The sequence below is a fragment of the Rana temporaria genome, chromosome 3 (genome assembly GCF_905171775.1).
Source record: "Rana temporaria chromosome 3, aRanTem1.1, whole genome shotgun sequence".
NCBI classification, from domain to species: Eukaryota; Metazoa; Chordata; class Amphibia; order Anura; family Ranidae; genus Rana; species Rana temporaria.
In genome coordinates, this window is record NC_053491.1 from 489,611,411 (window position 1) to 489,635,969 (window position 24,559).

A 24,559-nucleotide genomic window follows, 5' to 3' on the forward strand; every position below is an offset into this window, starting at 1 on the left:
TTATATTGATGGAAAGCGAGCTTATCCGCATACGTGCGTGCGGAGGTCTCGTACAGTTCTCTGAGTTGTGATCGCGCCCTAGACACATCCGACAGCGTTGACACCGTCGGGGATCTTTTATGATCAATTTCTAGGTTTCTAAGTGTTCGAATTGCTGTCTCTATGGCAGCCGATCGTTCCTTTTTCAGACGTGCACCCATTTGGATAAAGGTTCCGCGTAGAACGGCCTTTAGCGCCTCCCATTGAAAGGGCACCGCAGTCGTATCCGAGGCATGGTCAGCAAAAAAGTTAGAGATCGTATCAGAGACCCTCTGCACACACTCCAAATTCGTGAGCAACGAATCATTCAAGCGCCATGTCCACTCCCTAATTGGAGTGGAGGGGAGCGAGAATGTCATGTGGATAGGAGAGTGGTCAGACCAGACCATCGGGTCTATGTTGCATTCAGGAGACCAATCTAGACAGCTGTGGTCACTCATCAAGTAGTCTATGCGACTATAAGTGTGATGTACATGAGAGAAGTGGGTATAATCACGGGACGTGGGGTGTAATACCCTCCACACATCTACAAGACGCATATCATAAAATGCCCGCTTCAGTGCCCTCAGTCTAGAGAATGAGACACCCGATCGTGAAGTGGAGGAATCTAAAAGCGGCTCCAGAGGGGTGTTAAAATCACCTCCCAAGACTAGCTTACCCTCCATGAACCCTGACAGAATCCTCAAGTAGTTCAGCGCGGACGATACTTGATTAACATTGGGAAGATAGATGTTAGCTACCGTAAATTTGGTACCCCACAGCAGGAATTTCACGAAAACATACCTTCCATGAGGGTCAGAGAGCTGATCAAGCACCTCCATGGGGAGCGTCTTATGAAAGGCAATAGACACTCCTTTGGCCTTCTGAGTTGGGTTAGTGCTATGGAACCACCTATTGAAATATCTGTTGGAGCAGGAAGGGGTGGAAGCGGAGTGGAAATGTGTCTCCTGGAGAAGAAGCACATTGACTTGGCGTTTGTGCATTTGATAAAGGATTTGACCTCTTTTGGAGGCAACATTGAGGCCATTAACGTTGTAGGAACAGAATTGCAGCCTGGGGTGAGAAACCATTGTGTGGGCCATGATGGAGTGACAAAGAAGAAGGGGGGAGGGGGGAAAGAGAAGGGAAGGCTGGAGTGGAGGAATAGGGATCAAGAGAAAGAAAAGGGAAGGAAGACAGCAGGGAAGGAAGAGTCGAGGAGAAGAGAGGTGGGTAAGAGATTGAACAAAGAGAGCACCTTAGAATAGTGGCTCAAGAAAAAACTACTAGTGTCCGAGAAAACAGGACACCTCGTGAAAAATCACGTGTCAGACACGGGCTGTGCCAATCCTATTCAGGGAAAAAAAGAAGAAAAGAAGACCAAAGCCTGCGCGTATGTAAAGTAGGTATAAGGAAGGTAAATGTGAACACCAAACTGCTGCCCCCCCTAGAACATGTTTTCCAAGGAAAACATAAATAATACAAATACAAAAAATGGGGGTACTGGCGCTGTCTGTGTATTCCCTGTATGACCAGGGTGCGATCTGTCTAATAAGCATGTGAGCGGTCCTAATGCTAAAATAGCGAGGATCATAAAGTGAAATTAAAAGTGGATAACCAAAAATATATACCGTATTTATCGGCGTATACCGCGCACTATTTTGCCCTGATTTTCAGGGCAAAATCGTGGGTGCGCAGTATACGCCGATACCCGCTTTCCCGCCATGAGTTTGAATACTGCGCCCGCATATAGCGAGCGCAGTACACTCGTGAATCTTCGGCCAGTCTCGGCGCCTCTCGTACTGACGTCCTGACGTCCTGAGCGTACAGGACGTCAGTGCGAGAGGCGCCCGAGCCTGCCCGAAGATTCACGAGTGTACTGCGCTCGCTATATGCGGGCGCAGTATTCAAAGTCGTGGCGGGAAACGAGCGGGAGGACGCCGCCGAAGGACGCCGGACCCGCCGAAGATGGACACCGGACCCGCCGAAGATGGACACCGGACCCGCCGAAGACGGACGCCGGACCCGCCGAAGAGGACACCCGACGAGGCCGCAGAAGGACGCCGGACCCGACGAGGCCGCAGATGGACGCCGCGCAAGACATCAAAACTGTAAGTACAAAACAACAAAAAATCTTTTTTTCCCACAGGATTGGGGGCTATATGTAATGTGCTGGGATGTGATCTAAGTGCTGGGATGTGATCTATATGTAATGTGCTGGGATGTGATCTAAGTTCTGGGATGTGATCTATATGTAATGTGCTGGGATGTGATCTAAGTGCTGGGATGTGATCTATATGTAATGTGCTGGGATGTGATCTATATGTAATGTGCTGGGATGTGATCTATGTGTAATGTGCTGGGATCTGTATGTAATGTGCAGGGGGCTTTGGAATATAAAAGGGGCTGTTGAAAGTTTTTTTCCTAAAACTTCCCTCCTAAAATTAGGGTGCGCGTTATACGCCGGTGCGCGTTATACGCCGATAAATACGGTAATTATATAAATATGTGGTATAGTAATACTATGTGTCCACTAGATGGCGATAATATAAGTGCCTGTAATTTGACTGTGATAACCAAAATGTTAGTGCAGGTGCACTGAAAGGTGTGACCAGCTAGCTAGTAGCAAGACATGAAAAATAATTAATTACATTAAATATATTCACACGCCAATGTGTGAAGTGAAAGATTCTAAACAGTGAAAAAATATATATATCATCCACAACCAGCAGCATTAATTGCCACTGGACAAGTATGGTATACTTGATAGATGTGAACAATAAAAAGTGAAAAACATCTATAGACAAATGAGTTAAAAAAGTCCTTCCAATTTGTGGCAATAAATGAATGGCAACAAATAATCAGTTCATTCGATGGGTGTCATCTTAGTGCCTTGCTTGGTGAACAAACATAATACTTCAGGTGCAGTCGCTGTGGCTCCGGTGCTCCCCCTTATGTGTCCCCACTCACCAGAGTTGAACACCCCTACAGGGGTAAAAAGCGTAGGTAGGATCTCCACCAGGTGTTCCACAGCTCAGATCTCCAGGCACTGGATTTCCCCGACGTTCCCTTTAAATTCCACAGCGGGGCAAAAATAAACGGCTGTCTTTATATACCTCCGGAAATAAGAAGGACAGGGACTCCCATAGCGTAATATGTTTGAAATAGCACTAAGCTAGGGTTTAATTGGCGGTGCCAGCAAAAAGAAAAGTTACAGATAACAAAAATACAAAAATGACAGGGACTCAAATATAAAGAAAATTAAAAAATTAAAATTAATTAAAAAAGGTCCAGGCTGGTGAAGTATACCAGCCGTTGGGTATAAAAACAAAACCTGCTGAGCCAGCAGTATGCCCACTAGGCACTTAGCGTCCGGTACTCGTGACAGAGCTGTAGAGCGGCGTGCGCTCCAGGTGCGTTCCAGCTCGTCTCCCGGAAGTGCGTGGGGGTATGCGTGTATCCGCTTGACGATCGTTTCGTCCAATCACGTCTTCTGAAGCGGGTCCCGCTTCAGAAGACGTGATTGGACGAAACGATCGTCGTAGTGCACCCGGCAGAGGACGTCACGAGGGCGGTCCCTGCGGTCGCCCCTCACCCTATGCACTCTGTCCAGTTCGATACGGGATGTAACCTCCCTGCCCAGGACCTGATTGAGGATAGCGGTGATAGTGGGTTTGAGGTCAGTACCGGAGGTTGCCTCCGGGACACCCTGCAGCCGGATGTTGTTCCTGCGGCTCCTGTTTTCACTGTCTTCGATTCGGAGCTGGTGCTGTCGTAGACGGGAAAGGTGGGCTGTAGAAGCATTTTCAATCGCTGTTATACGGGCTGAATGGTCTTCCTGAGTGGTAGCCAGTGCAGAAACTGTGACCTCCGATGCAGAGACCCGTTGTTTAAGGGCAGTCAGTTCAACATGGAGAGAAGCCTCCAATTTAGAGGCCCAGGAGTCAAAGTCAGCCCGGAAGGCAGAGAGCAGGGCAGTGGTTGTGGAGCCCGGAGCTCCCCCCGAGGCCGGGAGAGGCATCCCCTCTGGGGGAATGCCTACGCTAGTGGTAGGAGGCAGTGCGGGTCCGGATATTGGAACCTGAGGGTCCATCAGGGGAGTTGGGTGTGGGCCCGAGCCGTGTCCACCATCCGATGAAGCGGGGGAGGAAGCTTAGTTTTGCCCGGAGTTCGGCTTGCTGAAAGTTTGTCTTTCCCTGTACGAGGGTCTTGTGATGTTGTGCGTAGCAGGTACCGTTGGATAGTGCCTTGTTGCATGTGGCAGAGAATTTTAACGCAAATATGAGTAACTATATTAATCGTCCTATTTCTCCTAGCTCTGGTAATCTGTTGCATACTCCCTTGTCTGAAGAAATGTATAGAGAAAGCAGTAGAACAAGGAATCCCCACATTTGTGAACCAAGATATAGGGCACGAGGAAGATGAGTACAAAGAACCACACATTCCACTACAGACATTCCCAGTCTCACATCATGAATAGGCAGGACAACAGGGACAGATAGGATAGGGAACCCCAGGGGCCGCGACCTGAGTTCAGTTGCAGTGAAAGCCATCCTCACCACTAGAGGCTCTGGGGAACACCTGCTGGACCTTAGACTCCGCGCCCTGGGGTGGGGAATCTTGGATTAAAATAGGGACAGATCAAAATAGTTACTCCTATTTGCATATAAAATTCTCTGCCACCCGTTCATCCAACCAAAGTATTGGTCCCATGGATCTTGACTCTCTGAAGGAATCGTGGGAGGAGCGGTACTGGAGGGAATGCATAAATCAGGGAATTCCGATCCCATGAGATTGTCAGGGCATCTGACCCTTGAGCATAGGGATCTCTTGTTCTTGACACAAAACTGTCCAGTTTTGCATTGAACCTGGAAGCCAACAGGTCCCCATCGGGGGTTCCCCATTTCTGCCATTTGATTTGAAACATGTCAGGGTGTAGAGATCATCCACCTGCCAATTTTCTACCCCTGGAATGAAGACTACAGATAGGCGAGGAATATGCCTTTCTGCCCAGGCCAAGATGTGATTCACCTCTTTTTGGGCACCCAGACTTCTGGAGCCTCCTTGGTGATTGATAAAGGCTATGGCCGTAGCATTGTGGGACTGAACCCGAACAGGCCAGCCTTGCAGTCTGCAAGACCAAACTTTGTGGGCCAAATGAATTGCCTGAATCTCCAGAATGTTGATGGGTAGGAGCTTTTCGGCCCCAGACCACTTCCCCTGGGCAGATGCTTCTTCTAGCACTGCCCCCCAGCCCAAAAAGGCTGGCATCTGTGGTCACCACTTTCCAGGTAACTGGAGTGAAGGATTTCCTTTCCGACAGATTTTGGGGGAGCAACCACCAATTGAGGCTCTGGCGAACCTCTGGAGATATGATCATAGGAAGATCCAGGGCCCGAACATCCTTGTTCCAAGCTGACCGAATTCTGCCCTGTAGCGGTCTTGAGTAAAACTGGGCGTAAGGGACAGCCTCGAATGAGGCTACCATCTTTCCTAACAATCTCATGCATAGACGGATGGAAGGCCTTCTTTTTGCCCTTACCACTCGGACCAAGTCTCCTATGGCTTTTGTCTTTGGCTTGAGAAGGAATACCTTGCTTAGGGATGTGTCTATAATCATGCCCAAGTACTCTAGCCTTTTTTGAGGTTGCAAGGAAGATTTCTCCAGATTGAGGACCCAGCCTAGGTACTCTAAATATTCCACTTTGCTGTGCACATTGTGACCCAATCGTGCGGCAGACTGATCCATGATCAACAGATCGTCCAGGTAGGCTGTTATCACTATGCCTTGTGCCCTTAGCCTTGCCAGGGCCGGGGCCAGTATTTTCTTGAACACTCGAGGTACTGTAGCCAGCCCAAAAGGAAGGGCCACAAACTGAAAGTGGCGCTGATCCACCGCAAACCTTAGAAATCTTTGGTGAGCGGGAAATATTGGCACATGTAGATATGCACCTCTGATGTCTATTGATGCCAGGAATTCTCCTCCCTGAAGGGTGGAAACAACTGAACGAACAGGCTCCATGCCGAAGGAGCGAATGTTCAAAAAGTGATTCAGACTTTTTAGATCTATGATAGGTCTGACATCCCCATTTGGTTTTGGAACCGTAAACGGGTTTGATTAGAATCCTGACCCCTGATCCTCTGGGGCTAATTCCAAGATCACCCCTTGGCACAACAGGTGTTCCAAGGCCAACAGTAGAGGCCTTCTTTTCTTTGGGTCTTTGGTAATTCTTGATCTTAGAAACAGGGGTGGCGGAAGTTCTTTGAATTCTAGCTTATAGCCTGAGGACACTGTGGCGATGACCCACTTGTCCTGAACCTCGTTCTGCAAGGCGTTGGCAAAATGCAGTAGCCTTCCCCCCACTCGGCCGAGCGGGGGCATCCCTTCATAGGGAAACCTTGGGGGTCTGTTTAGACTTTGAACCCCAAGTCCTTTTCTGCCCATGGGCTTGGCTCTGGGCTTTACCCCTAGTGTTAGACTGGGGCGGCCGTCGCCACTGCCTGGAGACTGATTTTCCAGGGGCTGGAGAAAGAGTACATTTAAATGAGGGATGCTTACTCTTTCTTTTAACCGGCAATAGAGTAGACTTGCCTCCGGTTATCTTTTGGATGTATTTATCCATGTCATCTCCAAACAGGCGTTCTCCCCCAAAGAGGAATGCTTCCAAGTATTTCTTGCAGGAAGCCTCGGCCTCCCAATGTTTTAACCAAAGGGACCTGCGCATATGTACCTGCAGGAGATTCAAGCGAGATGCTTGTTGAACAGAGTCCATAATCGCATCAATCGCAAAGCACAAGGCCTTAGCAAGGTCTTCATAAACCTCAATCTCCTTTAAAGGGAGAGGGTTAATCATCTGCTTCATTTGTTCCTTGAGGAACTGATATACACCAATGGCTGCAACCGCAGGTTTTACTACAGCCCCAGCCATGGCAGAGGAGGCTTTTAACAGGGACTTCAGCTTTTTATCAGTTGGATCTTTAAAACCCTGCACGTTGTCTAAAGGACAGGTCAGGTTTTTGTTGGCACAAGAAATAGCTGCATCAATAGCAGGTACCCCCCATTTCTTAGTGAAACCTTCTTCCATAGGATAAAGGAGGGAAAACTGCTTAGGAGGAGAAAACAGTTTATCTGGGTGAACCCAGTCATCATATATCAGTTTATCCAGCAAGGGATGAACTGAAAAGGCGCATGCAGCCTGCAAGGATTTCCGAGATCCCAAAGAGGAAACAGAGGGCCTAGAAGCTTCAACAGGAGGCAATTTGTAAGTGGCACGCACCATCTCTGCATAATATTGCACCTGCATCTTTAGCGACTGAGAAGTCGCAGGAAACCTTTCATCCTCTGAGTCCTAAGACTGCGCATGATCCGCATCTCCTGAGAGGGATTTTTCACCCTCAGAAGGCTCATCTGATGAGAGAGCCAGAGCAGATGAAGGGGATCTACCCCGTTTTCTGCTATTTTTCAAGGAGGTTGCGACAATATTAGCAATCCTTCCTTCCAGGCCATTCATAGCAATTTGTAAAGCTTCCCCAGTGACGTATACAGGAGCTACCATAGGAGAAGCAGCAAAACCAGACAGGGGCTCATCCTGTGAGGCTGCTATCAGGCTAACAGAGGGGGATGGTAAACTGCAGGCAAGCTCAGAATCCTTAGCCGTACGTGGGGATTTTCTGGTGCATTGTTTATTCGCCCTAGACCGTCTTTTGGAGACCTAGTCCTTACTGCAAAGCAAAGGTACTATCCACAAATATAAATCACTGTTGTGCTATAGTCTTAAAATACACAAAAATATCAGCTCACTGCACAACCTGATGCCGAGTAGGAGTCTTAGGTTTGCCTGGTTCAATCCAAAGTGATGCTTACAGTCCACAGCTCTGTGTCCATGCCGCTTACAGAAGGCTCTGGCGTTCTGGGCTTTTGAACCAGCCTCTTGGCGCCTGCACACAGGTGTCCTGCATTGTGCACGGCACTAGCAACCACATTGACCCTCCCCCCAACCATGTCTCTGTATGACACGGAGGAGCCAGCTTCCTTCCTTGTATCAGTGCCAGTGACGTCGGCAGCCAGTCATCTTCTTCCATGTGTGCTGTTAAGGGGGGGTCTAAAATTCTTCCTCCACCGTCCCAACTCTGTTCTGCAGCTTATTGCCTCCCCCGGACCCCTACACCTATGGTAAGGCATTCGGGCACTCCTTTCTGCAGGCGCCCTATTCCAGCTCCCAATGCTCCAGGACGACTTTGGTTCAGTCTGTCCTTCTAGTACAGCCTGTGAAAAAGTGGAGGGGAATAGGCAGTGCTCGGAGCAGATCATTCATGGGGAGAGGTGCAGTGGCTGCTAGCTGACCTTTCCGGTGGATGGGATTTTGAAGAGTGGCTGAATGGCGGGGATTCCTTCAATACTGCCCGGGGAGAGCTGGACGATGAGGCCATGGATAGGTAGGGAGGATGGATCCTCCGATCTACATTGTACTGTGTGTGGGGGGATGGGGATGTGAGTAGAGCAGAAAGCATGTGTCAGGTAGGTGAGTGCATGCATCAGGTAGGTCAGTGTATGTTGCACAGTGTATTCTGAGCACAATGCATTCCTAATCCCTGCATTCTGATCGAATCTGGCAGAATCGTACATTTTTACACTGCCCAAAGCCAGCACTAACTATCCTCACCCCAACACACACAGATGGGAGAGGAGAGAGGGCTCGATCTGCACCTCTTCCCCCCCACCCCTACCCTTCTGTGTCTGCCCACACTTCAATCCCCGGCGCTGTACCTCAGAAAAGGAAAGTTGGGGGGCTTAAATTTGAAGTCCAGCAACCTCAGATACATCTGAATGAGAGGTGCTGACTGCTAAGGGGTGAGTGAGCTCACCATCCATCCCTGTCTGTTACAGAAGTCTTCCTCCTTCTCTCTCCTTCCTCTAATGCACCCCTTACATCAGAGATCCCCTTTAAACCAGAGGCCACAGTGTTTCCCCTTACATCATAGTCTTCTTTGTACATCAGAGTTCTCAGTATCCCCCCTTAAATCAGGGTGCCCAGAGCATCCCTTATGTTAGAGTCCCCAGAGTTCTCCCTTACATCAGAGTCTGCAGAGTCCCCCCTTACAGTGTTAGGAAACGCTGTGAGTTCAGATGTAAAAGGGGAACTCTGCAGATTCAGATTTAAAAGGGGAACTCAGTGGACACTGATGTGAAGGAGGACTCTTGTTATAAACTTCATATGATTAAAAATGTTATTTAATAACAAAATATATGTATAGTTTATACTATTTTAGCACCTATGTACTTTATAGTACCGGTACTAGTTAAATTTAAGGGTAGATCAGAGTGTAGTTAAACTCTGATCCAGATTGTTAAGTGCAAAATATGGTCTCTGTCTCAGCTTGGCTGTGCTGTGGGCTTATTCTGTTGTACTGGGGTGTTTGTCCACCCCCGGTGCTGCAGGTGGCAGCAGTGGAGTCAAGGTTTGGGTGCTCTTTCCCAGCAGCCAATCAGGAGGGTTTGTCCTTGCTGTGCATGCTGAGGAGGGGTATTTATGAGGCAGCCGCCATTTAGTCTGGGTCTTCTTCATCCAGTGTGGCACCCACCTTTAGGGTGGCCACACCACGGCACCCTGGTGCTATGGCCTACCTGGCCGGGGCGTGCGTGCCACGCGGTGTTCCTGGTTCCGGCACCATGCTGGCCCGGAGAATCTAAACAGCGACGCGGAACCAGTGAGTGACTGGGTTCCCACCTTTGAAGATCCCAAGCTGTACTGCTGTTCGGTGAGGAGTCGGTCTGAGGAGCGCCATTGAGAGGCTGGCGGTCCAAAAGGGCCTGGACAGACCACTGGGGATCGAGGTAGTCGGACACTTAGGGATTGATCACCTGTCAGTCGCTACCTGGGCAACAAGTTGAAGGAGATCCTGGCGTAACTCATCTAAGGAGGGATATCTCCAAGAATTCAATCCAGAGAGGGCCTGTGGCAGAGGTGTCTTTCTGAGGCTCACCAAGGGGAATCTGTGGCTCTTTCTCAAGTTCAAGTTCACTAAGGAGGGTCTGTGGCAGAGACTTTATCCTACAATTGTCCGAGTGATACTCCGGCTGCCAGGTCAGTGAGAGAGGCCTGTCCGGGTACGCTAAACCCACTCCGGCAGGAGTGGTGCATAGAAGGGTTACGTTTGGGAGCAGGACTGTTTCTTATTATCACGCCTGAATCTGCTATTCTCCATTCTTCTTCAACATTACTTTTCTCACCACAAGTTTACTGTTTTTACCCGGCTGGGTAATAAAGAGCACAGCAAAGAGCACCTGTTGTGGGCATTCCTTTACTTCTGTATAGTGGAAGGTAACCTGCGCTGGGATAAGGAGTATAGGCTGCTGCCCCCCTGTGTAGCCCCTATAACAGGGATGTGAAAGAGATAAAAATGTAAATGGGGTGGTGGCGCTGCCTAGTGCACGTAGGGCCTACTCAGGTGTGAGTGCCCAAGTGCATCCAATAGGGCTGTGAGTGGCTAGGGTCCCAGCAGTGCAAGTGGGCTAGGAACCCACTCAGAGTGATGTTATTGAGATAAGGTGGTGCAGATGTATATTAGTAACAATGTACCAGATCTATATGTACTATGTATCAATACACCAATCATATAACACAATCTACATATACTACACGTGCATGTGCTAAACAGTATACAAGAGTTACTGCAATGTAGATAACCAATGAATCCTGCACATACAAAATAAATGAAGTAAAAAGAAAACAATACAGCAGTACACCCTGTGTATATATAAATGGGTGGAAGCCCAGCACACAAACTATATAGTGGCTGGAGATCCACTCAAGGTCACAAAAAGGTGGGTACTAGTAACTGGTATAAATATAGCTGCTAATCCAAGATATGTAAATGCTATATACTGGATCATACAAGTTGACTGTACAAATACTGCATATATATCCTGCGCATATAGTAAACAACGTACAGGTAAAAACCTATAGTGCTAGAGACCGTGACGGGCTTATGCACAGCAATGTGTGGGCCACTTAGTCCATGTCCATAAAATCATAGATAACAGTGGGCAATGGCAATACTGGATATACAGGATGTCCAAGGAAGGTGAGGCGTGCAGAGGGAGTGGTCCTAGGGCTGCAGGTACGAAGTGATCCCGGTGCTCCCCTCAGGGTTCCCCACTCACCAGATGGCGCTCCCCGTTTGGGGTGCCAGGCATGTACCGCAAACTCAGATGTTAATCCTTTCCTCTGCTCACACGCTCAGCTGCCCCTCGAGTATGATTTCCAGACTTCCAGAACTTCCAGAGATTGCCCGTCCGACAAGATATGCACACCAAATAGTTGCTCCGTAGTTCCAAAAAGTATATATGTGTAAAAACAAAAAGAGGAGCTCCAATGGTGTAGTACCATAAAATGTATTAAAAATAAAATTAAATAGAAAAAAAGAAATAGCCACAAATGCTCAATGAGAGTGGCTGTAACAGTTATGGTAAAATAACACAATACGATAAGCAAATCCAGACGAAAAACAAAAGATTAAAGCGTCAGGAATGCAGGGTATAAGCATGTATACGGCGGTGGGTGGCGTGCGTTCCAACCACAACCACCTGAACGCTGACCCGGAAGTGACTTATGTGCGTGCGTACGCCTTTACTTCTACTATATGCAACATGCACCCCTAGAAATTTTGGAGGATCCATGAGGTAATATGCCGCCCAAAAATCCAGCAACTCCTCCGGGGGTAGTGCTACACTATAAATAAAAATTGCAGTGCATTGCTAAAGTGTTCGGGTTTGACTTAAAATAAAGGTGGCAACCCTACCCAAGGGAGATGCTGCGAGCACCATAGAGCTGCCGATCACCACCTCCCACTCCCCCCACTGCATCCCAAACTGAAAGCCAGAGGTGAAGGGGGAGATGCTGTGTCTTGGGGCCCCCCACAGCAGCAGAACGGCAGGGCCCCGTCACAAGTGCGACTGCAGTGACCTTGAAAGTTCCGCCACTGTATGGGCATATATGCATTAGGGCTGTGTTGTAGAGGTAAAGTTCTCAATATTGCTAGAAATAGCCCAGAGATAATGAGATGGAAAAGATAATGCAAGTAACCATCAGGGCTTCACTATGAGGTGAAAATCATGGATCTTTAAATAAACCAAGGACCAGCTGGTCCGCTCACCCGACTAGGAGCACTGCAGGTTTGTGTCTTTAACAGCCTGTGGCGGCTTGTTGTCTCATCCGTGTCTCACATCTGGTAAACATGAAGTCCAGGAGTTGTAGCTTAGGTCGCACTCGGGGATATGAGCGATAGCTGCTCATCTGGATTCAGCTCTAAGCTGGTGTCTCGGAGTGCCTCAGTAAAGATGGATGCCACGGTACTCGTGGAACTCAAGGAGCATGTGCAACGTAGCATCAGAGGTCACTTCTCAATGTAACTCATGTGGTGTTGTGACAGCCGACATGTTTTGTCCAATCAGCATGAGCTTACCTGAAGCATTTTTTCTATTCCAGTGGATCTAAAAAGTAAATTTATTCTCCAAATGTCACTTCATGTGTGAAGTATTTACTACAATTAATGTTGGTCTACCAGTTTAATTGGCTGTATATGTGGAATTTTGTGTGTTTGAGCGGTTTGTGCAGCTTCTGCAATTATAGACAACATTGGGCCAGATTCACGTAGGACTTATGCCGACGTATCTCGAGATACGCCACATAAGTCAAAATGTGCGCAGTCGTATCTGTGCGCCATACCCACAGAAATAGATACGCCTGAAAATAGGTTTCTTCCGACCGACGTAACTTTCCTATGCCGGCGTTTCGCGGGCGCATATTTACGCTGGACGCATCTGGCGCTCCCATTAATTTCCTATTCAGATATGCAAATGAGGGAGATACGCCGATTCGCAAACGTACGTGCACCCGGCGCACGCTACGCGCGGTGCGCGTAAGTTGTACGTCCGGCCTAAAGTTATCTCTCATAAAGCAGGTGTAACTCAGCAACAGACGTGCACAGGTCAGCAGGAGAGCAGCTGCAGCAGCACCGTTACGGACGAGCTGAGCAACCACACTTGCAGGACAACACATCTGTATGCCAACATGCCAGGGGCAGCCGTGGTCCTAGCACTACTACTGTGTCCACAGGCACGTAGGAGGGCACGGGAGAGGATATACCGAACGCGCATGAACGTCTTTGGCATGGGTGATTCGGAGGTGTATCGCGTAGGGACAGGAAGTACTAGACCTCACACACTCTGACAGGAGAGACACAAGCTCGCTGCTCGTTTTGTTTGGAGATTCCCGACATTTTAAATGTGAGTTTTTTATATTCTTTTACAATAAATACCTTTGAAGCGGAGCTGTACTATGTGCTTTCTTCTCTCTTTGCCCATCTACACCCGCTGAGCATTTCTGAGTGCCAGCATCTGTGGACGTTTAGGTGGAGGCTAAAGAGAGAGGATCAGTATACAATCAAGATCACTGACTGGATCGCACAAACTCGCCATTCGTAGGAGATAGGCCCACTGCTCACGGCCTCCATGTGAGTGCATGTGCATGTGATTCATTATTTCCCAGATCCTTTTTTCAGTACTACGCCATGTTTTTCTCTTTTTCTTTTCCTTCCAATATGGCCATTCAATGTGGAGACTACATCTAGCTATTTATCCTGCTGGATCTTTGAGTGTATCCCAAGTGGTATTTAGGCTGTCCTTGCTATGGCCTTGAGGTGAGCATTCTATACCACTAGAGGTGTGTGCACCGAAGTTCGCTCTTCCCTGAAACACTGGATTCTTTGGTTTTTCACCACACTATTGTTGACAGCATATCGAGAATTGCACTCTTTACCTCTTTTTGGATGTGAGACCTTCACCTGTATCTGACTCCATTGGACTTTTTACACTTTATCATTTTTTGGGATCACTTACCTTTTGGTCTTACAGTACCAATCTTGGACACTTATCTTTAATATTGTGTTTACCTTATTTATTCCTGTGTTTATTTATCTTTCATGAATGTATTTTGTTGCACATTGCTAAGCTTTCTCAGATCACCCACCCCACAGCTCAGATTGGACATTGCTTGTAGGGATTACCCCGCCTACTTGGTGGGACTCACTGTTTTTTGTTTTATCCCTCCACACCAACATAGCGCAGTCACTATTACTTATTTAATTTGCTTTCACTTTTGGTTAGGACCAATTTCAGGTAACTGCAGCAGTGCCCCCTAGGTTTAGAATACTGATAGCACGAGAGCCCTTCCATTTCACAATCTTATCTCAATCTCTCCCTCAGATCAGCAGCAGTCTTTCCCTACCATAGCTAAAGCAGAGTGACGAGCTGTGCTGTGTGCCTCTAGCTTGTATAGAGGCTGGGTCACATGCTGGGTCACATGCTGCACTGGCCAATCACAGCCATGCCATTAGTAGGCATGGCTGTGATGGCTTTTTAGTCACAGCAGTAAAACAAAAAGCGATTGGCTGCCGTGCAGCTCACCGTTACATAGCCGAATTCTGAACCAAAACTTTCAGAAAAATGTTCGGGTCCAGGTAAAAAAAAAAACAAAGTCCGTACCGAACCCGAACTTTACAGTTTGGGTTCGCTCAACCCTAATGACCAGTAGACCATGTTTCATTCAAATTCCTCATGACAGGCCACAAATATCAGCCACCACCCATAACAATTCATGGTCCCTGTCTTAGGTAAATACAGCGGCATAAAAGGCCTTTTATGTCCGTTGAATGCCTAATTTTTGGGGCCTGCACTTATTTATCCTGTGAATGCCTAATGTACCTCCAGCCACAGAATCCAAAGTTGATTGCTGTCAGGTGAACGCCTGTCGGCTAATTTTTGGGGCTTGTAATGGCCGACACTTATTTATGTATCCGGTTTTTCACTAAATACTTCTGGTAGGTCAGTGTCCATGTTGTGGAACTATTTGTGCACAGCTAGTAAGTATTTTGTGGCTGCAAATATGACCTGCAGGTTTTTAATGTTCGCTTGCCATTAAAGTCAATGGGGCCCGCTGCGAACCTTCGGTTCACGAACATTTGAGAAAGTTTGCAGTTAGCGTTCGCGAACCGCCCCGTCAGATGTTTGTCCATCACTATCCACCAATAGTGATCAATAATAAAAATTACACTTACTACAAAAATACACTTTCATACATGTGAGGAAGAGCAGATCTCCTCCAACCTATTCACAGCTACTTCAGTCTGTATAAGGCCTAGTACACACGAGAGGATTTATCCGTGGATACGGTCCAACGGACCGTTTCCGCGGATAAATCCTCTCGAAGATTTCCGCGGATTTGCATCCGATGGAGTGTACTCACCATCGAATCGAAATCCGCGCCAAAATCCCATCGCGATGACGTGTCGCGCCTTCGCCGCGATGATGGAAAAAAACCTTCATATAGAGAGTTTATTGTACAAAGTTTAGACGAGTTTAGGAGAGTTTTGCATTTTTATGCCAGAAAGCTCCAATCAGAAATGTCAACCAGAAGAGTTTTTTTTTTCCTGCCTCTAAACGTTGAGCTCAAAATATGTCTGTAATCATCCCAATGTGTATGGACACATAGGAGAACATGGAGCTGCTTCTACAGGCAGAACACAAAACTCCTGTAGTAGCAGCAATTGTTAAACCAGTGTGCATGGAGCCTAAATATCCAATCCTGGACTGTTACACTATATGACCAAAAGTATTGGGACACCTGCCTTTACACACACATGAACTTTAATGGCATCCCAGTCTTAGTCTGTAGGGTTTAATATTGAGTTGGCCCACCCTTTGCAGCTATAACAGCTTCAACTCTTCTGGGAAGACTGTCCACAAATTTTAGGAGTGTCTATGGAAATGTTTGACCATTCTTCCAGAAGAGCATTTGTGAGGTCAGGCACTGATGTTGAATATGAGGTCTGGCTCGCAGTATCTGCCCTAATTCACCCCAAAGGTGTTAAATCGTGTTGAGGTCAGGACTCTGTGCATACCAGTTGTTCCTGCACCCCAAAATCACTCATCCATGTCTTTATGAACCTTGTTTTGTGCACTGGTGAACAGTTATGTTGGAACAGGAAGGGGCCGTCCCCAAACTGTTCCCACAAAGTTGGGAGCATGAAATTGTCCAAAATGTCTTAGTATGCTGACGCCTTGAGAGTTCCCTTCACTGGAACGATGGTGCCAAACCCAACTCCTGAAAAACAACCCCACACCATAATCCCCCCTACACCAAATTATTTGGGGCAGAGCAAAAAGCAAGGTCCATAAAGACATGAATGGGGAACTTGACTTGCCTGGATAGTCCGGACCTTAACCCAATAGAACACCTTTGGGATGAATTAGAGCAGAGACTGTGAGACAGGCCTTCTCATCCAACATCAGTGCCTGACCTCACAAATGCTTTTCTGAAGAATGGTCAAACATTCTCATAGACACTCCTAAACCTTGTGGGCAGCCTTCCCAGAAGAGATGATGCTGTTATAACTGAAAACGGGCGGGGCCAACTCAATATTGAACCCTACGGACTAAAGCCTCATACACACAATATGAAAGTCGGACTAAAATTTCATCTGAACAATCTGCCGATTTTCAGATCGTTAGTATGGTGCTTTCAACAGCCGCTCCAATTTGTCGTCTGACAAAAGCTGGATGTGCAGACTATAACATTTTTATCGTATGTGATCTCAACATCTGATTTTTATTTATCAAGTAAGTTTTTCTTCAGAAAAAGATCATAAGAGCAAAACTATTCCACACATTTCATCACTTCTGAAGTAGTATTCTGTCGGATGAGAATTTTTGTATGGTGAGTAATCTCTTCACTTCCTATATGAGACTAGCATTTCACAAAAAATGGAAGAACGGTCATCTGAAAATCTGATCGTGTGTGCGAGGATTAAGACTGGGATGCCAATAAAGTTTATGTGCGTGTAAAGGCAGGTGTCCCAATACTTTTGGTAATATAGTGTGTGTCTAAATTATATATATCAAATAATAATAATGGAGATATATTTCATCTCCTGGTTGTCTCTCTATATCTCCAATATCAGACCGTTCTCTAAAGCGGGATATAAAAATGTAAAAAATGAAATATCTGCACTAAAAATCTAATAAATGAAAAGCAGCCGCCAGCAGGAAGTCTAATATAGAAGTACAAATAGTATAATAGAATTCTATGTATAGAGCCCGACACTTAGTGATAAAATGTGTGATGAGACAAATGAGAAATCTGCAACCTACAATCTGTCCGAATACCAACACTTATAATGTAGATGTGATAACTCCACCAATACTGATCAATAATAACAATTACCTTCACTACAAAAATACACTTTCATACATGTGAGGAAGGGCAGATCTCCTCCAACCTGTTCACAGCTACTTCAGTCTGTATAACATATAATGTGCAAAAATACAATATCACCCGAGGTGTCCAGACAATGGCCGCAATCACATTACATAGAAAAGAAGAAGCCTCCATGTCACTGCCTGGACTCCATCATACACGGCTGCAGTCCGGAGCGGTGTGTGCTCTGAGTTCTGTGTATACTCGTGTATATGATGAAGTGTACAATCTGTGATTCTATATATATATATATATATATATATATATATAAGGATTATACACTATGGAGGATTTTTCTTTTCTATGTAATGTGATTGCGGCCATTGTCTGGAGACCTTGGGGGATATTGGAGATACTACCTGAAGGTCTGACATTCCGGGGCACAGTCTGTTCTCATCGGAAGCCGGCTTGAGTGGAGTGGAGCTGCTGGAAGGATATAAACAAGTGTGTCTGGGCCTTGCTTGTGGGGACAAACCTTTTGGTAAGTGACCTGTTTGCTCACTGGTGTGGGGGAGGGTGATTGAAGTTGCTGCAAAGAGGTGGCAGCTGATCAGCATTGGTTTAATCCATCTGGATGAATCTCTGGGACTTCTTATTTCTGTTATGGCACAAGTCCCTGTATGGTGATTGGAGATGGAAGTAGTGTTGAATGGGTTGTAGGAAATCCGCTATGTTCACATTTATGAACTTTCTCTTGATGTTTGCAGTTTTATAAGATAACTTTGTTACATTTCATGTTTATGTATTTTTGTACATTATATGTTATATAGACTGAAGTAGCTGTGAATAGGTTGGAGGAGATCTGCTCTTCCTCACATGTATGAAAGTGTATTTTTGTAGTGAATGTAATTGTTATATCTGATCACTATTGGTGGAGTTATCACATCTAGTATAATATGGAAGACTGCAGCACTAGTATATAACATTCACACAATATAAATGTGAAAATATAACAATAGAAGTGAGACTCCTCATCACAAACCTCCCTATGTGTATATATAACAATGGTATGGAGAATATTTCACTGATAACTAATGAAGAGAATTTATAATCAGCATATATAAAATTAGTGCAGCAATAATGGTACACATTTTCAAAAAAGGTCCAAATAAAGAACAGTAATAGTAATAGTAAAATCTTCTCCAAACCATAAGATCAAATCCTCCACCATGATGTTCATAGGAAATCCCAAAGTACAATGGTGTCACTTTTAGTCAATAAAATTTCCACAACATTAATCAGACTTTTGTGACCATCAAAGTGAATCCCCACAACTGGATCCAAGACTTAGCAGAAGGTTGGAGGTGAAAGCCTATTGGTCAGTGTGAGTGTGTATGGTCCAATCCCCATACAGGAATAATGAATGGATCACACCATCTCATCCACTTCTCATGTCACATTTAGTAATTGGGATCCACAGAAAGAGAAAACCTCCAATCGTGTAGATAATCAATCGTGTTTTATAAAGTGATCTCATATAAATGATTCCAATAAAGAGAAATGAGTTCCATTCATGTAGAGAATAGTTCCATTCATTCCTGGGGGAGAAATTCATTTTCTTCTGGTAACATTCTTCTCTTCTTCTACAGATTGTATGATAATCACCTGACAGACAGTTCCTGCCCCCACCTGGCATCTGTAATAAGAAATAACCAGACACTGAGGACACTGGACCTGACTGAGAACAATCTGGAGGGTCCTGATTTCAGGGATCTGATGGAAGCTCTGACAACAAGCCGGATAGAGGAATTACAGTGAGTATAACAGGACTGTCTGAGACAATAATATTCTGGGACAGTTTTATATCTAAACCACATAAATAATATAGAAATATGAGAATGTCATCAAATTCCATCTTTAGGCTCCATAAGGCTCCATACACACTGGGCTTAAAAAAATGCCAGTTCCCTTGGCAGAAAAAACTTTCATATAGAGAGTTTATTGTACAAAGTTTAGACGAGTTTAGGAGAGTTTTGCATTTTTCTGCCAGAAAGCTCCAATCAGAAACGCGAACCTGAAGTTTTTTTTTCCTGCCTCTAAACGTTGAGCTAAAAATATGTCTGTACTCATCCCAATGTGTATGGACACATAGGAGAACATGGAGCTGCTTCTACAGGCAGAACACAAAACTCCTGTAGTAGCAATTTTTAAGTCAGTGTGCATGGAGCCTAAATATCCAATCCTGGACTGTTACACTATATGACCAAAAGTATTGGGACGCCTGCCTTTGCGCACACATGAACTTTAATTGCATCCCAGTATTATGGTATGGATAAGCAGATCCTCAAATTTGAAAGCACCTCATCCCATGAAATACATAAATGAATAACATTTAATGACATCCCAGTCTTAGTCCATAAGGTTCAATATTCAGTTGGCCCACCTTTTGCAGTTATAACAGCTTCAACTCTTCTGGGAAGTCTGTCCACAAGGTTTAGGAGTGTGTCTATGAGAATGTTTGACCATTCTTCCAGAAGAGCATTTGTGATGTTGGATGAGAAGGCCTGACTCTCCGATTTAAATCATCCCAAAGGTCATAGGCGTGCGCACGGGGTGTGCCGGGTGTGCCCAGGCACACCCTAATCAATCCTGTGCTCTCACTGCTGCAAGCCTGTGAAATTGCCTGTGTACCTTATGTCACCCCTGTGGTCGGTCCGGGCAAGCAAAAAAATCTGTGTGCTGTGATTGGGAGGTGATTAAACAGGGACTAGGGAGCCCCCGGGACCACAGCCGCGGATTAATCCAGCCGCATTTGCCGATGGGTCTTCTATAGTTCCGGCTGCAGGACCCAGAGGCGGCGGCGGAGTGATATACATCTTCACTCTGACCCCCCCCCCCCTTTGGCCTCCTTTCTCTCCCTTGGAAGAAGCACACCGAACCTCAGCCTGGATAGCGGCAGAGCGGGTGGCTCAGTAAGGTGAGCAGTGAAACAGCACTGACTGAGCAGGGAAGGCAGCCAGACACACAATGGACCAAGAAAAAAAGACAACTCGATATAAACACTGCCTGACTTGTCAGCAAAAAAAGTAAGTGTGCATTTATATATATATATCTATCACACTTACTGTTTTGCTGACAAGTCAGGCAGGGTTCATATTGATCCAGGAAATAAAACTCAAAAGAAAGGGAATGTGGCTCTGTTCTGCGAGATTTGATTCTAATGATATAATACATGATGTGTAAGTGCTAGTAGTAATAAATACCCTGACAGTGCAGGTAAAAAAAACAAAAATATGAAGTGTCCAGCAAAAACAGTGGCAAATTATGTAAAGGAAATATAGTACGTGTGCAAAAATATTAAAGATGGCAAATAAATCCCACAGATTATGTACCGTATATGAATCCAATATAAAAAATACACCTGGAAGCCATGTGATCAGTGTGTGGGCTGGACATAGTGAATCCCATTACTGCTGGTCTTGTACCATGTGACTGCTGTGTCCAATCAGAGCGTCCTGACCCATACAAGCATCCTGATCACTGCCATACCCCATTTCAGCATCATGATCACTGTCATACCCCATACCAGCATCCTGATCAATTGTAATATATATAGTATGCCATAGTTTGTAGACTGTATCACTTTCACACAGACCAAATCTGCAGAGATCTATTGTTTCTGGGGGGCAGGTGTCTATTGTTCCTGCGAGGGATCTATTGTTGCTGGGGGGGCAGGTGTCTATTGTTCCTCCGTGGGATCTATTGTTGCCGGGGGGGCAGGTGTATATTGTTCCTGGGAGGGATCTATTGTTGCTGGGGGGCAGGTGTATATTGTTCCTGGGAGGGATCTATTGTTGCTGGGGGGCAGGTGTCTATTGTTCCTGGGAGGGATCTATTGTTGCTGGTGAATCTATAGTTGCCGTGAGGGATCTATTGTTGCTGGGGAGATGTCTTGTTCCTGGGGATCTATTGTTGCTGAGGGTATCTAACAAGTTTATTTAAAGCAGTAAACACAGTTCAGGATATTAAAACCTGACACTTATTAAAAAAAAATCCTACTTACTGTGCGGTTTGTGTAAAAATTACTTATTTGATCTGGCGATTTATTTAAAAGTTTTGTTTATTTTAAAAGATTATTTAATTAATAAGTTAAAAAAAAATGTTAGTTTACATTGATGTTTATTTAATTAAAAATGTTTTAATACATGTATTTATAAGAGTGTGTGTATATATATATATATATATATATGACACGTGTGTTTGAGCTTTGGTTTGAGGTGCACACCCTAATGCATTAGGCTGCGCACACCTATGCCAAAGGTGTTCTATTGGGTTGAGGTGAAGGCCAGTCAAGTTCCTCCACCCCAAACTCACTCATCCTCGTCTTTATGGACCTTGCTTTGTGCACAGGTGTGCAGTCATGTTGGAACAGGAAGGGGCCGTCCCCAAACTCTTCCCATAAAGTTGGGAGCATGAAATTGTCTAAAATGTCTTGGTATGCTGACTCCTTAAGAGTTCCCTTCACTGGAACTAAGGGGCCAAACCCAACTCCACACCATAATCCCCCTCCACCAAATAATTTGGGGCAGTGCACAAAGCAAGGTCCATAAAAGACACGAATGAGCGAGTTTGGGGTGGAGGAAATTGAATGGCCTGCACAGAGTCCTGACCTCAACCCGATAGAACACCTTTGGGATAAATTACAGTGGAGAGTGTGAGCCAGGCCTTCTCATCCAACATCAGTGCCTGACCTCACAAATGCGCTTCTGGAAGAATGGTTAAACATTCCCATAGACACCCTCCTAAACCTTGTGGACAGACTTCCCAGAAGAGATGAAGCTGTTATAACTGAAAAGGATGGGGCCAACTCAATATTGAACCCTACTGACTAAAGCCTCATACACACAATATGAAAATCGGAAGTAAAATTTCATCTGAACAATCAATCTGCCGATTTTCAGATCGTTAGTATGGTGCTTTCAACAGCCGCTCCAATTTGTCGTCTGACAAAAGCTGGATGTGCAGACTATAACATTTTTATCGTATGTGATCTCAACGTCTGATTTTCATTTAATAAGTACGTTTTTCATCAGAAAAAGATCATAAGAGCAAAACTATTCCACACATTACATCACTTCTGAAGATGTATTCTGTCGGATGAGAATTTTCTTATGGTGAGTAACCTCTTCACTTCCGATATGAGACTAGCATGCCACAAAAAACGGATGAACGGTCGTCTGAAAATCTGATCGTGTGTGCGAGGATTAAGACCGGGATGCCATTAAAGTTCATGTGCGTGTAAAGGCAGGCGTCCCAATACTTTCGGTAATATAGTGTGTGTCTAAACTACAAAAATCTAATAATAATGGAGATATATGAAAAGCAGCCGCCAGCAGGAAGTCTGATATAGAAGTACAAATAGTATAATAGAATTCTATGTATAGAGCCCGACACTTATGCCGCGTACACACCATCACTTTATGTGATGAAAAAAAACGACACTTTCTGTGAAGTAAAAAATGACGTTTTTGAAACTTCAATTTTCAAAGACGAAGTTGCATACACACCATCGTTTTCTCACAATGATCTTGCAAAGTGAGGTTACGTTCCACCACGTTTTACCATTGAAGCTTGCTTCATAAGTAGCTTCTGGGCATGCGTGGATGAAAAAACGTCTTAGAAAACGACGTTTTTTGCTACACACGGTCAATTTCTGTGAAGTAAAAAGTGCACTTTTGAAAAACGACACATAAAATTGAAGCATGCTTCAATTTTTTTTGGTCGTTTTTTACAAGACATAAAACGACGTTTTCCCCCACACACAGTCAATTAAAGTGACGTTTTTAAAAACGTCATTTTTTTTCATCACATAAAGTGATGGTGTGTACGCGGCATAAGTGATAAAATGTGTGATGAGACAAATGAGAAATCTGCAACCTACAATCTGTCGGAATACCAACACTTATAATGTAGATGTGATAACTCCACCAATACTGATCAATAATAAAAATTACATTCACTACAAAAATACACTTTCATACATGTGAGGAAGAGCAGATCTCCTCCAACCTTTTCACAGCTACTTCAGTCTGTATAACATATAATGTGCAAAAATACAATATCACCCGAGGTGTCCAGACAATGGCCGCAATCACATTACATAGAAAAGAAGAAGCCTCCATGTCACTGCCTGGACTCCATCATACACGGCTGCAGTCCGGAGCGGTGTGTGCTCTGAGTTCTGTGTATACTCGTGTATATGATGAAGTGTACAATCTGTGATTCTATATATATATATATATATATATATATATATATATATATATATGGATTATACACTATGGAGGATTTTTCTTTTCTATGTAATGTGATGGCGGCCATTGTCTGGACACCTCGGGGGATATTGGAGATACTACCTGGAGGTCTGACATTCCGTGGCACAGTCTGTTCTCATCGGAAGCCGGCTTGAGCGGAGTGGAGCTGCTGGAAGGATATAAACAAGCGTGTCTGGGCCTTGCTTGTGGGGACAAACCTTTTGGTAAGTGACCTGTTTGCTCACTGGTGTGGGGGAGGGTGATTGAAGTTGCTGCAAAGAGGTGACAGCTGATCAGCATTGATTTAATCCATCTGGATGAATCTTTGGGACTTCTTATTTCTGTTACTGCACAAGTCACTGTATGGTGATTGGAGATGGAAGTAGTGGTGAATGGGTTGTAGGAAATCCGCTATGTTCACATTTATGAACTTTCTCTTGATGTTTGCAGTTTTATAAGATAACTTTGTTACATTTCATGTTTATGTATTTTTGTACATTATATGTTATATAGATTGAAGTAGCTGTGAATAGGTTGGAGGAGATATGCCCTTCCTCACATGTATGAAAGTGTATTTTTGTAGTGAATGTAATTGTTCTATCTGATCACTATTGGTGGAGTTATCACATCTAGTATAATATGGAAGACTGCAGCACTAGTATATAACATTCACACAATATAAATGTGAAAATATAACAATAGAAGTGAGACTCCTCATCACAAACCTCCCTATAAGTGTATATTTAACAATGGTATGGAGAATATTTCACTGATAACTAATGAAGAGAATTTATAATCAGCATATATAAAATTAGTGCAGCAATATTTGTACAAATTTTTAAAAAAAGGTCCAAATAAAGAACGGTAATAATAAAATCTTCTCCACACCATAAGATCAAATCCTCCACCATGATGTTCAAAGGAAATCCCAAAGTACAATGGTGTCACTTTTAGTCAATGAAGTTTCCACAG

General features: G+C 44.9%; 1 protein-coding gene across 5 annotated transcripts in view; it reads left to right on the forward strand.

Moving 5' to 3' along the window:
- The window catches only part of LOC120933758 (NACHT, LRR and PYD domains-containing protein 3-like), a 534,782-nt gene that overhangs the window by 124,693 nt on the left and 385,530 nt on the right, over positions 1–24,559 (forward strand). For all 5 annotated transcript variants that reach the window (XM_040347135.1, XM_040347137.1, XM_040347138.1 and 2 more), the window contains exon 7: positions 18,923–19,087. In XM_040347135.1, the coding sequence (XP_040203069.1) occupies positions 18,923–19,087 (165 nt within the window). The remainder of the gene's footprint in view (positions 1–18,922; positions 19,088–24,559) is intronic.